This window comes from Acanthochromis polyacanthus, chromosome 7 (assembly GCF_021347895.1).
Source record: "Acanthochromis polyacanthus isolate Apoly-LR-REF ecotype Palm Island chromosome 7, KAUST_Apoly_ChrSc, whole genome shotgun sequence".
In the NCBI taxonomy this organism is placed as follows: domain Eukaryota; kingdom Metazoa; phylum Chordata; class Actinopteri; family Pomacentridae; genus Acanthochromis; species Acanthochromis polyacanthus.
The window spans coordinates 14,717,540-14,732,924 of NC_067119.1; the positions used below are offsets into that span (position 1 = coordinate 14,717,540).

General features: G+C 39.4%; 4 protein-coding genes across 5 annotated transcripts in view; 3 read left to right on the plus strand and 1 right to left on the minus strand.

The window, feature by feature from the left end:
* Window positions 1-2,570, plus strand: part of LOC110950842 (fatty acid-binding protein, liver-type-like) — a 27,261-nt gene extending 24,691 nt beyond the window's left edge. The window contains exon 5 of the transcript XR_007942860.1: window positions 2,449-2,570. The gene's annotated coding sequence lies outside the window, so the exon portion shown is untranslated. The remainder of the gene's footprint in view (window positions 1-2,448) is intronic.
* The window catches only part of avp (arginine vasopressin), a 57,381-nt gene that overhangs the window by 14,057 nt on the left and 27,939 nt on the right, over window positions 1-15,385 (plus strand). The gene's annotated exons all lie outside the window — the stretch shown is intronic.
* On the plus strand, window positions 1,156-2,570 carry LOC127534631 (fatty acid-binding protein, liver-type-like). Its single transcript, XM_051950282.1, has 4 exons — window positions 1,156-1,320; window positions 1,496-1,668; window positions 1,814-1,906; window positions 1,986-2,570. The coding sequence occupies exons 1-4, from the start codon at window positions 1,254-1,256 to the stop codon at window positions 2,034-2,036; spliced, it is 384 nt and encodes a 127-aa protein (XP_051806242.1). The 5' UTR covers window positions 1,156-1,253; the 3' UTR covers window positions 2,037-2,570.
* Window positions 2,247-10,501, minus strand: smyd1b (SET and MYND domain containing 1b). Its single transcript, XM_051950275.1, has 9 exons — window positions 10,295-10,501; window positions 9,208-9,384; window positions 8,742-8,955; window positions 7,418-7,548; window positions 6,325-6,520; window positions 5,451-5,543; window positions 5,191-5,354; window positions 4,465-4,633; window positions 2,247-3,699 (listed from the first exon to the last, which is right to left on the minus strand). The coding sequence occupies exons 1-9, from the start codon at window positions 10,414-10,416 to the stop codon at window positions 3,535-3,537; spliced, it is 1,431 nt and encodes a 476-aa protein (XP_051806235.1). The 5' UTR covers window positions 10,417-10,501; the 3' UTR covers window positions 2,247-3,534.

A 15,385-nucleotide genomic window follows, 5' to 3' on the forward strand; every position in this document is an offset into this window, starting at 1 on the left:
ATTTTCTTTAACTATTTACTTTAATATTTCAGACGTTTTTCTGACGTAACCTTCTATTTTTACTTCTTGGTACTACTACTAATAATAATTATTATTATTATTATTATTTTTACTTGAGTACATTCAAAAATATTTATAAATATCTGACTTTTCTACCCATCTTTGTGCAAAGTCAATGCACTACTTGTACACTGAACAGAATTAAAGCGCAGCCGTCTACGCACAGCTGAAACCAAAGCCTGGGATGGCAAACCAAGCTCACTGCACAACAGCGCTTAAGTTCAGTTAACTCATGCTTTTGGTGCCTTTTACGTGATAAGTTTTAGCATTATGGATCGAAAAGAACTTTTGTTTGTAGCGCCTGTAAACGCGCTGCTCTAAGACGCATCCATATGCATCTCTCTCTCTCTCTCCCGCTCTCTCTCTCCACCCCTCTCCCTCTTTCTCTCTTTCCCTCTCTCTCTCACTCTTTCTCTGTCTCTCTCTCTCTGAGGTCAACATCATGCGAGGTATGATAAAGCTGTGTAACATATATTGTCTGTCAAATTGTAAACGTAACAACATAGATTTTTTTTTGTTGATCCTAAGGATATGCAAACTTTTTGTCCCTGATAATAAATTATATGAATGAATTGTCATATGCAGGAGGTAATCACTGCATGAAAAGACGAGAGAAGCACTCGGAGAGCGCAGACGTCCGCCATGCCGTTTGTCTGTCGGTCTGTCCGTCTGCGTGTGTGTGTCTGTTTGTCTGTTAACGGCATAACTCAAAAAGTCATGAACAGATTTTCACCAAAACTTTTACAGGATGTCCGGAAGAGCAAAAGTAACAATCGATTAGATTTTGGAGGTGATCCGGATCACCGTCTGGATCCAGGATTTTTTTTTGAAGGACTCTGTACCATTGAGAGATGGCCACCAGGTGGCTGCCATGGCCGCTAGGTGGCAGAGAAAGAGTGAGAGAGAGAGGGAGAGAGAGAGAGAGAAAGAGTGAGAGAGAGAGACAGAGAAAGAGTGAGAGAGAGAGACAGAGAAAGAGTGAGAGAGAGAGAGACAGAGAAAGAGTGAGAGAGGGAGGGAGAGAGAGAGACAGAGAAAGAGTGAGAGAGGGAGGGAGAGAGAGACAGACAAAGAAGAAGAGAGAGAAAGAGGGAGAGGGGCAGATTAATGTGGTTAATGATTGAGCCCCTGCAGTTTGAGAGTATAAAAGCAGATGAAAACCACTTTGAACTTTTCCTTCACTGCCTGCCACCATGTCTTTCTCTGGAAAGTACCAGGTTGAGTCCAAGGAGAACTTTGAGCCTTTCATGAAGGCTATTGGTAAGAATTGTGCTTTTAAAGCTTTTACTTGTACTACTCATGTTTTTGATTGCACTTATTTATTTATTTTTAATGAAGCTGCATTTTTAAACTGCATAGATGACGCACAGCTTGAAGTTAAGACTGCTTTACTGAGCATGCTTTTGTTTTTTAACTTGTCTGCTTTCTGTCGTAGGTTTTCCTGATGAACTTATTCAGAAAGGAAAAGACGTCAAGAGCATCACTGAAATCGAGCAGAATGGCGACAACTTCAAAGTGACGATCACAACTGGAGGCAAAGCAATCATCAACACCTTCACCCTCGGACAGGAGACTGAGTTGGAGTCAGTCACTGGAGAGAAAATCAAGGTGAGGCAGGATGTTAAACTGCTGATTCCAAATGCAGTGGTTATCTAAACTCTAAGAATAACAGCATATGGTTCCTTTTTTCACATTGGAATTTGGACAAGATGTTCTTGCTGTCTTTAACTTGAGCCTGTATTGTTTTCTAAAGACCGTGGTTCGGCGGGAAGGCAACAAGTTGAAGACTTCAATGAAGGGAATTGAGTCTGTCACTGAATGGGTGGATGCGAACACAATCGTCAATGCGAGTATTCAAAACCCTTAACTTGATGTCCGTATTCCTCTTGAATGGCCTTTAAACTTGTATTTTCTTCTCCCTACAGACGATGACTCATGGGGACATCGTGTACAAGAGGATAAGCAAACGTATGTGAGTGTCTGCACTTGGGATAATAGTCTTGAAATTTAGTTTTCTCTTGGCAAAATTGCCAAACTGAATAGTGGCAGAAAGCAATGTCACAAAATTGAATGTGTAGTGAGCTTGGTTTACTTTACCTTTGCTGGTAGAGTTTATCTAACTTGTTCAGATAATTTAATTACAAGTGGGACATTAAAGTCTGATTAGCAGCTGCACCAGATTTCACTTTAACAAATTCCTTTGAGCATGTGCTATTCTTGGACTGTCTGGTGTGACTACAAGTTTGATTCAAGCGCTAATGTGTGAACCCAGTAAGGGGGTGTTTGTCTGAAATCTACTGATGTGACCATTACCTCAACTGGCTACAAACTGAAGAGTCCAAGCTGACACTAGCCATTTGTATCAAAGGGTTGATCCTAAAACAAGAGGTCTTTTAGTTGGCACTACACCCCTGTACAGCTTACAGTAAAGACTAGGACGTTCATATATTGACTGCTGTAACAACTGAATTTCCCTTCCGAGATCAATAAAGTATTCCTGCTTTGCTGAAGTATCACTGTATGTCTGATTTCATGTGACCATTTAAGGAGTCTTGGTTGGGTAACAGGATTTCCAACTTTACCATCCTTTGGGTTCAAGTGTAATACTTCGAATGCATTACCTATTCTGGCACAATGTGTAAGCTCCAGACTGATATTTGGGTTAAACTGCACCTGTCTAAGCCTGCTGCATCTAATTAACCTTGCCAGCAAGTTGATTTCTCGCGATATTTGTGAGTTCACAAATCTCTCAAGAAACCATCTTGCTCTGCTCCCGCATTCACTGTTCGTACAGAGCCAAGATGGCACGGGCCAATCACGCAGCAGTATTCGTGTGTGGGGCGGGATATCCGGGTGTGAAGACGACACCAAGCGCCAGTAGATCAAAACAAACATGGCAACGGAGGACAACGATCGTGTAGATGCTGCTATTAAGTCAGTTTTAGCTGAATCTCCTATCGCTTCTTTGAAGGAAGAACGAGAGGCGCTTTGCGCATTTCTGGATGGTAAAGATTTGTGTGTTTTTTTACCTACGGGTTTTGGTAAGAGTTTAATCTACCAATTGGCTCCGCTCGTTGTGAAGATCCCGCGATTGGCTAAAAACAAACCTGTCAGAGGCGGGACATAGTGTTGCATTGTCCAATCCGTGCCTCTTTCCTCCGAACGGATTTACATGGAGCGGTCCCAGATTGATATTGTGGAGTACTATCAAGTACTACACAATTATTAATCTGGCTATTGCCAGGTTAGCATCTAATACCAAGTGCAACAAGCAGTAATGCAACAGATACCATTTGTTTTTAAGATACAGAAATTCATAATGCAAGAGAGAAGTACACGTTTTGCGAGACAATATTTTAATGAAAACAGTAACTACAAAATGCAAGTGATACAGAAAATGTGACTAAATGTGTAGATTCTCACACAAACACTTAAAGCTGTTGGCAGTAAACAATAGGATGATTCTTCTCATGATTATTTCCTCCGGTGGAAGAGGTTCTTGATTCCCTCCTCCATAGATTTTGGTTCATGCATCATGGTCATCGGTTTGTTCTTCAGGGCTGCCTCTCTCATACTGTGGTAAACGTACTCGTTCTGTTTAAACATCCTCAGTTCCATCTCTGTCTGCATTCGCATCGCCTGTGGAGAAATCAGGACAGAAACATCAGTGCTTACAATGTCCACTGTGGAGTTAGCTACGTTACACAATGAGTAGAAAAAATTCCAAGTTTGTGAATCGACCACTTAAAGTACAGCTTGAGATAACCTAATCTTAAATCAATAATCTACCACGGATATTAAAACAATAAAAAATTGGAAGCTCACATTTTGCCAAAAGCTTTAAAACATCTTAGCAGGCCTGCAAGTAAACTTTGTATGTAGACGGTAAGATTTTAAACTTGGGTCAAAAAAATGTAAATACATTAATTCACAAACACAAACCTTATTACCATCCAGGAATTCAGATCAACACAATGATTCATTTATCTTTTGGCAAATTTACTTGCTGTCTTTTATGTCTATTTCAGAACTCTCCATGAACTCTTGCAGGGAATCTGACTTTCTAGCTGATAAATGGTCCACAATGGGTGCCAGCTGCTTGCTAACTGTGTATATCTGCTCTTGTTTGATGGGTTGGTGACATTTATTAATTTTTTGCAGTTGAGGATGAACCAATAACAGTAAATTCAAAAAAAGCTGAGGAAAGACGCTGATGTAGATGTCTTCAAATTGTCATTTTTAATTATTTTAATTGTTTCATAAAAGAATTACAGAATATAGACAATTTAAAAATTATTATTAATGAAAATCATTCATAGAATTTGAGCTGTATTTAAACTAAAGAACTGGTCCGGAAACATCTTAGCAAAACCAAATAAGACTGTGTGATTATAAGGTGTTTACCTCCAGGTCTTTGGTGATGGGATGTGTTGGACCGTGGGTGACCATGAGGATGGCGTAGGCCTTACAGATCATACCGTGTCCGACCTCTATCTGCCCGGCCTGCCAGTGGGTCACTCCTGCTCGCATGGCAGCCATACCGAGAGCAGCGTTGTTTGAGTGGTACAGCTTCCTGTCATAGGGAGGAGATTTATGTTTACTTATTCTGTCTTTCACATTAAAGACTTGGTATGTTATCATTGTATGATGTGTCTATAAGATGGATGTAGCTATTGTTTTTGAAGCTTTACATTTAAAATCTTGATCTGCTGGATCACACTAGGAACCTGTGAACACTATACATGCCTATACAGTAGCAAGTGGGAAATCACAATGTAACTGTATCCTGCTTTATTGTCTATTTTACTCTAAATGAGAACATAATACACAAAATAAACATGTTTTATGAAAGGAAATGTAAAACTGTCCAATTGAGACCATTAATTCATTAGAAGAGTGTTTACTGAGGTAACAAATCAAGTGAGAAGTAGGGTCATTTTCTCAGACATCTGTAGGAGTTGCAGTTTTTTGTAACCACAAGAGTTGCCATCTGCTGGCCATTGAAAAAAATGCAGGTTTAAGTAACTTCCCCATGGGTTTGACTTTTTAAACACAGAAGCTACATGCACCTTTAAAATAATACAGTCTGTGTGTTAAAAACATGAAACTGCTCAGTCTCTTCACACTCACATGTATCCGTCCACCATTTTGCGGGCATATTCTGCAGCCTCATCAAAGTACTGCAGGTAAGCTTGAACCTCACTCATTGTGCTCCACATCCTCAGCAGGTAGATGTGAGTGTCCGCCAAAACTGGCTCCGTCTTCTCAATGGCGTTTCTGCAGATTTTTACCACCTGTGGGGAAAATAAAACAAAGAAAGACTTGTCGGTAAAAAAAACAAACAAAAAATAACGCTTTCCTGTTTTATATTTGGTGATGTAATGCGTCACCTCGTGGTAGTCGCCTTTTAATCGAGCCTGGTCCATCTTCTCCAGCATTTGAAAGCAGTAATCCGTTGCCTCTTTTACCTGTTCCTCTGAAGGCTGAAAGATTGGAGAGATTATTAGGATAAGTATTAACAAATTGACAAAGAAATGCACCCTGACATACATTCAGAATTGGGTTTATATGTTAGAGGCCAGGCTTTTCCTTTGTATGCAACACAGGTTACTCTTGTTCAACTGCATAAAGGTGAAGGTCTGATTATTTTTTTTTTTATCTTAAAAAGGCCTTTGACCCGCTGGCAGGATTAGCAGGATAATAACAAACTAGATAATAACAAACAAGATGAATCATCATATAAAAGGCAGCTTTCTCTGTTATTAAGTTTATGATTTGACACCCAGCCCTGGCACATCATTACATATGTGGTCATTCTGACAGATGGCAATTGATTTTGATGCTACATTTTTTGCTGCTTATGTTTCCTGATATGCTAATTTTTTAAAACGTGATGGAATATAGCCTAATATGAAGAGCACAAATGAACTTTCTTGTGCTGTACCTGTTAAGATAACACTTGCTATGATGTGTTGTTCATCAAAGCATGTTTGATATGGGGAATTAAGCATAAATTAACAGAACATAAATCGGATCAGATAAGAATTCCTAGTCAAATACTATAATGTATTTACAGCCTTGAAGTAACTGAATAAATGAAGTTAAATCTTTCTGTAGTTGCTTCTCAAAAACAGATGTGAAAGCACTGAAGGCAGAATATACTCGTACATTATCTTTGCTTAAAATAGTCTTCGTGGCCCCTGCTTCTCTTGTTTCCTATCGGTCCTTATCACTCATGTCACCACTAAATAAAGAGACACAAACCTTAACTCCGTCCACTTCCATTCCCCCCAACTTTATGTCATCTTTGATCCGGTTCTTGCAGTGCTCGCATGTGCAGTCGAAGAAGTATTGCGTTTTCAGCAGCCGTTGTCGTTCCTCCGACAGATTCATGTAGTCCACGTAGGACACCGTCAGCTCCTCTCCTTCTGCGATCTTACCTAAAGAACGCAGCTCAATCCTGGGGAGGATTGGGTGCAAGCAGATACAGGGAAACACATGGTACATTTTGTTCATTTACAGCTTGAACGTGATGGTGAAACACTGTTCCAGTGTGTGGCTTTCAGTCCAGTTGGAGGATTGAAGGCGTGAGATATTAGTGAAACAGATTATGTCACACATTTATTTCACAAAATTAAATTGGGTAATTTTGTGAATGGACCACAATTCTCAATATATTTGCATGGAAATGTTGTTTTTCATGTTTTAGCCTGGTTACATGGTGTTAGAGATGAACTTAAAACTACTAATACACTCTCACACAGCAACAACTGACAAACACAAAGTGACAAACCAGCGAGTAAAACTTTGTGTGGACAAAAACAGTTAAATGGTTACATATGTGGGGTCGAAAAATGGGCTTTTTCAACTGAAGAAATATGCAGAGAAAACTCCACACCAGTGTTTTGCTACACTTAATAGGATAAATAAGTGTTAGGGCATTCAAGTAGCATGGTGTCATATGGATGTGAAAACCGAGTCGCATCAGTGCACACTACAGGACACTCCTCACAAAGACTTCTATTTTCTACAGTGGATGGAGGGGTTATGTGCAATGACTGATTTATTAAGAGTTTAATGCCATAGTCTCAGTGGTGCTCCAATAAAATAACACTTAAAAATGCTTAGGCTGAGGTAACGCACCTCCGTTGAGAATGAAACAAAGTATTCACAGCCGATTGACTGAAAGACAAACAGGAAGCAGTTTTACACTGACCTGACAAACACACCTTCACTCACATCACAGACAACACACAATGCACACACAAACTGGGTATTTTTAACTTATAAACAAGTAAGAGTCATTTCCAGCTGTATGTAATGTCGACTACCTTTCTTTTTTTTTTTTTAAACTTACTTGCCGTGGTTGAGGATTACTGTGCAGTTGGGCCAGCAGTCGTGGTTCACCAGGCACAGATTTGGAAAAAGACCAACTCCCACCGCCTGGAGGCCCCTCTGGTCGCTCACAGTGAAGCCGTTGCAGTTGATCTGGGAGATAAAGTGTGACATTTGATGTGACACAGAGTTGTTCAATTTCTGTCAAACAATACAGACATGATGGTGTGGTATCCTTTTTTCCAAGTGGCCTTCTAAGTTAGGGTATGGGAATGTTAAAAATTCCTAAGTTATACACCAGAGCTCTTTAAAATGAGATTGTTGTTTTATTGCTATTGCTTGTCCAGACAACGAGGCACCGGTAACAATATATCCCATCACCTGCTTGGTTTAGGTGAATTTCCCACCTTAAAAGCTAGGAGAAACAGTTGTTCTGCAGAGTGATTCTATTGGGCCTTAAATCCTAAAACAGGTATGCCATGGTGTCTATGATGCCGTCTTTGTTTTAATAAACTTTTTATATATAAACAAGACGGTGTCTGCGAAGAATTTTTTCACCATCTTCACATCATCGCAACATAAGAAGATATATCAATTTAAAACACAAGGATCTGCTTTTCAGGTATATTGTCTTGTTTTAAGCTCTTCAGTTTTTGACACAAAGGACACAAAAGAAAATAAGTTAATGAGAACAATGACCTCCCAGGTACAAGTAAGTCCTAATTTAGTGATTTCCAGCTCTGAGGTTTCAAAATTTAGTAGGTTGGACCCCTTCTAGCAGGTCACAAAATAAACAGAGATTTTGAAATTAAAATTATGACATTCAATAGGATGTCACATACTGGATATTTTTACCCCATCAGACTCAAACAAGGACAGTATGAAAAGGTAATAACTGCGGGTGACATTTAACCCATTCAAATAAAGTAATAAAGAGGCCCAAACGGATGTTCCAGACAGTATTTTGTGCCTTAATTTGATCAAAGACAGCAGTACTAGCTAAAATCCAGCTCTGGCTGGTTAATAAAAGGTTAACTTGGACATTCCTTGTTGACTTACATACTACCACTAGGAGTACTTTGTATTTACCAGGCGCTTTCCAAGCACTGATCAATATATGACCTCTCCAGCTATTTGTACTTGTTTGCAGGCCAGATGTGAATATTTAACAGTGTGTCAGCTTTAAATTAAGTATTCAAATATTAATTTATACGGCTTGTTGAAAAGGATGATTTTTCAAATTTGTGTTGTCTTTTTTGTGAAGGAGGTCCAAATTTATTCAGGACAAAACTGCCCTTGTTTTGAAACCCAAATGACAAATATATGATGTACATATTTGGACGCACCACTCCAAACACATGTGAGATGTCGTCGATTGTGTGCTGCTTGCTGGTACGGGGCCAGTAGTCCAGGAAGTTGTGGATGTCCACTTTGAACTCTTTCAGCTCGTCCTCCTGCATGTCAGTGATGTGGTCTTCCAGCTCCTCCAGCGTGGTCAGCTGCGTGTCCGACAACAAGCTGCCGTCCTTGTCTACTCGCCACATGATGCGAGCCACCAGTCTGACCACATCAACAGAACAAATAAGACATGTGACTTTTAGGGTCACAGAAAAATCAGATGTACATTACCTCCAGATTAAAGGAGTGTTGACACTAACTGCCGTGTGACATGACGGTTACTTAAGGTACTTTTTGTAGTGATTCAAGCATTCAAGCTTACTTGATTAAAGTCACCTTAAAACCATCAAAACTGCAACAAACAAGCAAAAAAGCACCACACCTACTGCCCCATTTTCTTTTCCTTCCACTTACCGGATGTTCTCATTTGGTACACTGCCATAAGCTTTGATGGCGCTGCATTCTTGCTTGTGTTCAGCCCAGCCAGCACGCTGGCAGGTACGGTCACAATAATGAGCAAATTTGCACTGGCCGCACCTCTGGAGTTTATCTTGTCTGCGGAAGCAGCTGTGGCAAATGCGTTCTGTTAGACTGCAGAAAAAGGAGGAAGAAGAAAAAGGAAAGATGTTAGGATAAATTACAGCACCTGCAAACTATTGAAACAAAAGCCTAGATTCACATTTGTGGACAAATGCACTGTTATAGCAACTTAATTTTCTCCTTTTTACGTTTATTTACGCTAGTGTGAAGACAATATTCAGGACGGGCATGACAATTCATTCTTTCATGCTCAGCTCAGATGATTTCACAACAAAAATACCCAGCATTCACAGCCCTCATTGGCAAATTGAAGCAGTTCCAAAAATAGCAAGTAAGTGAACTTTAAGCAGAGATAATTTTGCCCCACTTCCTGATAACCTCTGTAAAGCTATAAAAATTGATCATTAGGGGATTATTACCTTGATGTTAAAGCACTTCTGAGATAAAGGTTTGATTTGAATCTGACCCGTCATGTTGTAAAAACACACATTCTAAAACACTTACCTGACAATATGTCCCCAAATCAAGGCCATGATTGAAAAATAAAGAATTTCTGACTTTAAAGAGTGATACAACTGAAAATAATGCTTAAATTTGCCTGTTGCAACTGTGTTTTCCACATTTGATTCTTAGTTTGTCCATCAAACAGTCCACACAAACAATACTGAGAACAAATTGTGACAATTGGGTGACTTCTGATTCAGGTAAGATTACTGTCATTTAGAGTTGACTTGTTGAGTTTCCATTGGAGGCTCTCCATTCAGGCTATAAGAATACCACACCCAAGCTATCACGCCACAGTGAGATCCAAGCATGTGGCCTTCCAAAGCAGAAACTTTTAAAATATAGTGAATACATCCTGAATGTGAAGGGAAAAACGATAGAAACACATCATTCAACAGCCCAAATATCCTCACGATGACTATATTTGAACACCCACCACTGAGCATCCCCACCGTACCTGTCAAACACAACTGCTGAAATACTGGCCTCTGAGAAAATGACATCTCCAGCCCAGAACTCCTTGGTCGCCTTCAAACCCCTCCCCTTCCCAGGTGAGTCAAATACTGCCACGTTCTCCATGGTGAGCGCCCTGGTTCCTGAGAGTCTGGTGGATGGATGGTGAGTGAAGAGCAAAGTGTTTCAGCAGGGTAGCTGAGGAACTCCTAGACTAATCTGTGCCCTCTGTTCTTCAATGACAACTGGACATTCCTCACCCAAGGTACTAAAATAGCCGTACACCTCTTGAACTGTACCAAGAGAGACAGAAAAGTGGGTTGACGGTGATTTGTCTCATTAGTCCACTAATGAATCAACTTTCTCCACTGGAAAATACTAAACTAACAGCCCTATGCGAAAGCACCAGAATGGAAACTCTTCGCCAGTCTTCCAGATTCTTTTTTTTTTTTTTTTTTTTTTTAGAGTTTGTGGCTACAATTTTTTGCTTTTTGCCCTGTTTGCTGGTAGGAAACCCCCCACCCTTGATCAGGAGTTGGTCGGTGCCCTCTCCCTGACGGTTATTTTTGTCCCTCAGTTGGGGCTGTCTGTCAGGAGGCGGTGGTGACGTTGAACAGCTGCTAGAAGTTTGACAGAAACTAAGTCACTCCATCTGACGGCCTCTACTCTGTTCTGGTGCTTTCTCTAACATGCTCTACCTCACTGACTCATTGTAACATGAGTTATGACATAACAAAGCAACAGGAGCAGCTTCAGGGTTCCTAGAAAGGAAGACAGACCCTACAACTTGAATACAAGTGGACACACATTCTCACATCACTTTCTTACGAGTATATAAAAATTTGCAAAAGCAGCTACAATAGTAGTCCAGCAAGCTGTATTTTCCACCATGCATTGTTCACACATTGATTTTGTATGGCCTAAACCAATTGCCTGTTTCGGTATTATGTATGTATTTCGATTTAATTTTTCACAGTATGTGCAGTCTGTTAAAGTTCTTTGTTGGAGTTAAAAGCTGTTTATTTGTCTTGGTAACATGTCCATATGTTTATATATATATATATATATATATATATATTCTGGAAAACATATGAGCAAAATATACCGTCAATGCCATGGATTAGCTTTTCCACCTTGAAACTGCAGTGTACTGATGATGGGCTTAAAAACACAAATTTGGATTTCTGGGGTTTCACATGTTAAAAACATAAGGAACTAATCATGTCATCGCGACTTCATAGATGTGTATATTCTAGAGGAAGCAAGCATATAGTTACAGTTAAGCAATTTTAAGGCATAAAGGGATCATTTTTTGATGGAAAACTTCTAATTATGTCATGTTGATACACAGGGATGAGCTTTTGGGATTAAATCAGTGACTGAAGAGAAACTTTAAACTGTCTGTATATTCTACTTAAGAGCAAAGGCTGAGCACATTCAATATATAATTCAAATACAAGCAGGATGTCAAGTAACAATACCAACACCTCTATGCTTTTTTGCATTAAAAAAAAGCATTGAGGTGCATAGAGGCCATATTGATTCTCACAGAAATGTTGCATTTCTATGAGAATCAATGTGGTATTATTTATATCTCCCAGTTAGAGAAATCTGTTCAGAAAAATGCAAAGTTGGATCACATACAGTTTCTTTACAACTCTGTAATCTTAATACCTGATGAGAACTGTATATTTTATTGAAATGTCCAAAAACAAGTCAGTAACCAGACCTTGCCTTTTCCTTTCCAAGAAGTGCCAATTCCAGATTTCTTTCACAAGCATTCTTTGTACAACAAATTTACAACACACAACCACTCCCCTTTGTTTGTTTGTTTTTGCCACATTGTAGCTGTACTAATGCAGTGATATTTCTACGTAGCTAGTAACTACTAGTAGCTGAGAGCTCTAACATTTGCTTCCTCCTCAGGCAGCACACTGAACATTGTGCTTCTGGCTGCTTTGGCCGTGCAGTACAACACCCAGGACTGCAAGGCCTCTAGATGAGACAATCACCAGAGTCCATCACAGGCCTGGTCTGCATGGAAACAACTGCAGGATTCCAGCAGTCAGCACCTAAGCTGAGCTAACATTGAGGGACAGATAAGAATTCACCAGTGAAACGAGCAATCCTGGACAGATTGCAACCCACAGAAGCTGGGAGAGAGACAAAGGATAGGTGGGTCAAAGGATTCACTTTATCAAAACAAAATCATCATGACTCAAGCAGGTCTAATCAGTCACGGTTCTTCCATTAATGGCTCACCAGCATTGTTGATAAGAAGAACATGATCTAGTTTGTTGACAGCTTCCCGTCTTAGCCCTCGTCACCGTTTTTTCCACTCCATCTTTAGTGCTCAGATCAGCTATGATGCAGCGAATCTACAGACGCTGACATTAAAAATTAAACATTAAAAATATAAATCTGCAAAATAACTTTTTTAAAAATATACAAATCTTTTTCACATACCACAGACATTTGATTTTGATTCTTGTGCAGATGCCATAAAGAATCACGGCACATTGAAATTGTTGTAACTGCATGTGTAAGACAATACTGAGATGCTTTATGTTGTTCATCTTATTGTTGGTAATCTGTAGATTCAGTGAAGATTCGGAACAACAACTACCTGTCAGACAGTAATTTTTAGTAATTTAAAGCTACTTAAAAAGAAACCTGTATATTAGGGTGTTAATGGTGGTGGATGCTATCAGTTTTGTAACTGTTTTGGTGCACATATACACAATTGTTCATGTGGCAGACAAACAACTGTTACAACCGGAGTCTAAAAAATAGTACCATAAAAGAAACAATAGCGCCCCATAGTGGCCAAATTGAGGCTGTAAGTCCCTGGAGACCTGAGACGTGATGCTCCTACCTCTTGCCAGCATTCTTGCAGCACTATTGCAGCTGAGGAGCCAGAATATAGACACCACCGCCCCCCTATGGACAGTCAAGCAGATGCAAAAGGAAACATCCCTTTCTTCTTGAGAGATTTGCAATTTAAGTAGTATAAAAGATTGCAATGGTCTACAATTCAAAACACAGTTACCGTTCCCTACATGCATAGAGAAAGCTGGGTTGGTGAGTCATTAAATATACACTATTTGAATAAAGGAGCACAAAATACAATCACTGTTAAAAGGTTGTGATCAGTCAGTGTGAAAAAAAGAGATCATTTCAATAATTTGATTCCGTAGATAATCACTGATTTATCTGGCACAAGATAATCACACTTACTATTTTCTTGGTGTTTGCCAGTCATGGCAGTAGTTTGCCAAATAGAAAGCATACATGTAACTAATCACAGTAAAGATATCTGCATTTGATTTACTATATGTGAACCAGTTCGTAGTAAGGGTAGGCCATGTTTTGTTTTGTTTTTTTGTAGGGATTCCTCACTGGCACAATAAATTTAAACCATGCAATAATGTTTGGATCAGTGCTTTATTTGTTATGAAAAGTCTGCTGAGAAAACTAAAATGTAATCTAGACTTTTCTTTAGTGATTTTCCACACTTATATATGGGAGAATAAATCATATATTTAATATTGAAAGACTTTGGTCTGTGATTGTTTTTCTCTGGTTTCCTGCATGTGTGATTTATACCTTAAATGTTGCCCTCCTGTTCTGCAGGGGGCAGACTGGTGCTCATTTTCCTTCCATAGAGTAATGAAAGAAGAGCCAACAATCACATTTTTAGTCCAAATCCTGGAAGAAGAAAAAGAACATCAGGAAGACATCAAGATAATGTAGAAAACATCATATGGTCATGATTAAAAGTCACAAAGTCTGGACCAAGAGCTCCACATTGAGATGCAACACACTGAATAAAAATTCTGAAAGAAAGGGAGTCTAGTGAAGAGTATTGTGTGTGTGTGTGTTTGTGCAACCTGCTCAATAAAAACAAGGATTAATCTGGATTTAAAAAAAAAAAAACTGGAGGTAAATATAAAAAGAACCAGACACAAGGAAAAGAACACAGGTCAGATGACATCACACAGAAATGAGACAGAACAGGAGGCGATGTAAAGATTACAGACTCACAATGTGGAACGCAACCCACCCAACTGACACATCTGCTACAGACAAGTGTGTTCAAATTTCAAATCAGGAGCAGAAGGATGATTGCAAGGATGTGAGCAGAGGATTATAATGGTCACAAAGCTGCTGCAACATGCTCAATACTGAGTCACGTGACTCTGTGACAGTTTATATGACTTTATGCACATCAGCGGCTGAATGGAGACTTATCCAAAAAGAATCTTCAAGAACTTTAGTCAAGACATGGTACTCAAATAGCTAAATTTTTCTTTCACAAAGTTCCACTGAACAAGAACAATCTGACAAGGAAAGACAGGATTGGAGGTGCGCTATGGGAAGTGTGAAGGCTGCACTTCCAGCCATCCGACCATCTAAAACCAACCAAATGTTGGAACCATTTTAGTTTAAAAGTTGAAACACTTTTGATATTCGTTTTGCACAAAAACACAGAAATAAGGCATAATCTTTAATTTCAAACACCCTGCCCATGGTTTATTTAGCCGTTGTTGAAGTACTTAGGTTCTATCTGTAGTACACACATTTAGCTAGCTGTTGCATGTTCAACATTATGTTTTAGAAGTTGTTCAGTTCTTTGTTTTACCGTTTCTGGGACATCCAGTCTTCTGCTGGTGAGGTCACCTGGCTGAATTCAGGCAAAACTTTTTACCAGGGGAACAGCAGGCTTTTGTACCAGAGCAGCTGATCAGACCATACCAAATGCCTGCCACTTCAGGTGGGGAACAGAGTTTATTTTAATTAAATGTTGCATTATTCTTTTGACTTGTGTTAGGTATTCAGACAGATTTGGGTTTGTTTAATATTCTTTTTGATTAAGTGGACAGAAAAAGTGTGCTGTTTTGTGGTCTTGTTGTTAATTTCGGTGACAGCATGGTTGTTTCCCCCATTGTGTTCATTAGGTCTGATCAGCCAGTAAAGACATGTATGGACTTTTACTTTGTCAGGTCAGTTATAGGTTTGGTCAGGGCAGTTGGTTTTCTGGGTTGTTTTGTTGCTATAGTCTTGCTTAAGTTCTGTTCATCTGACCTTGTTTATG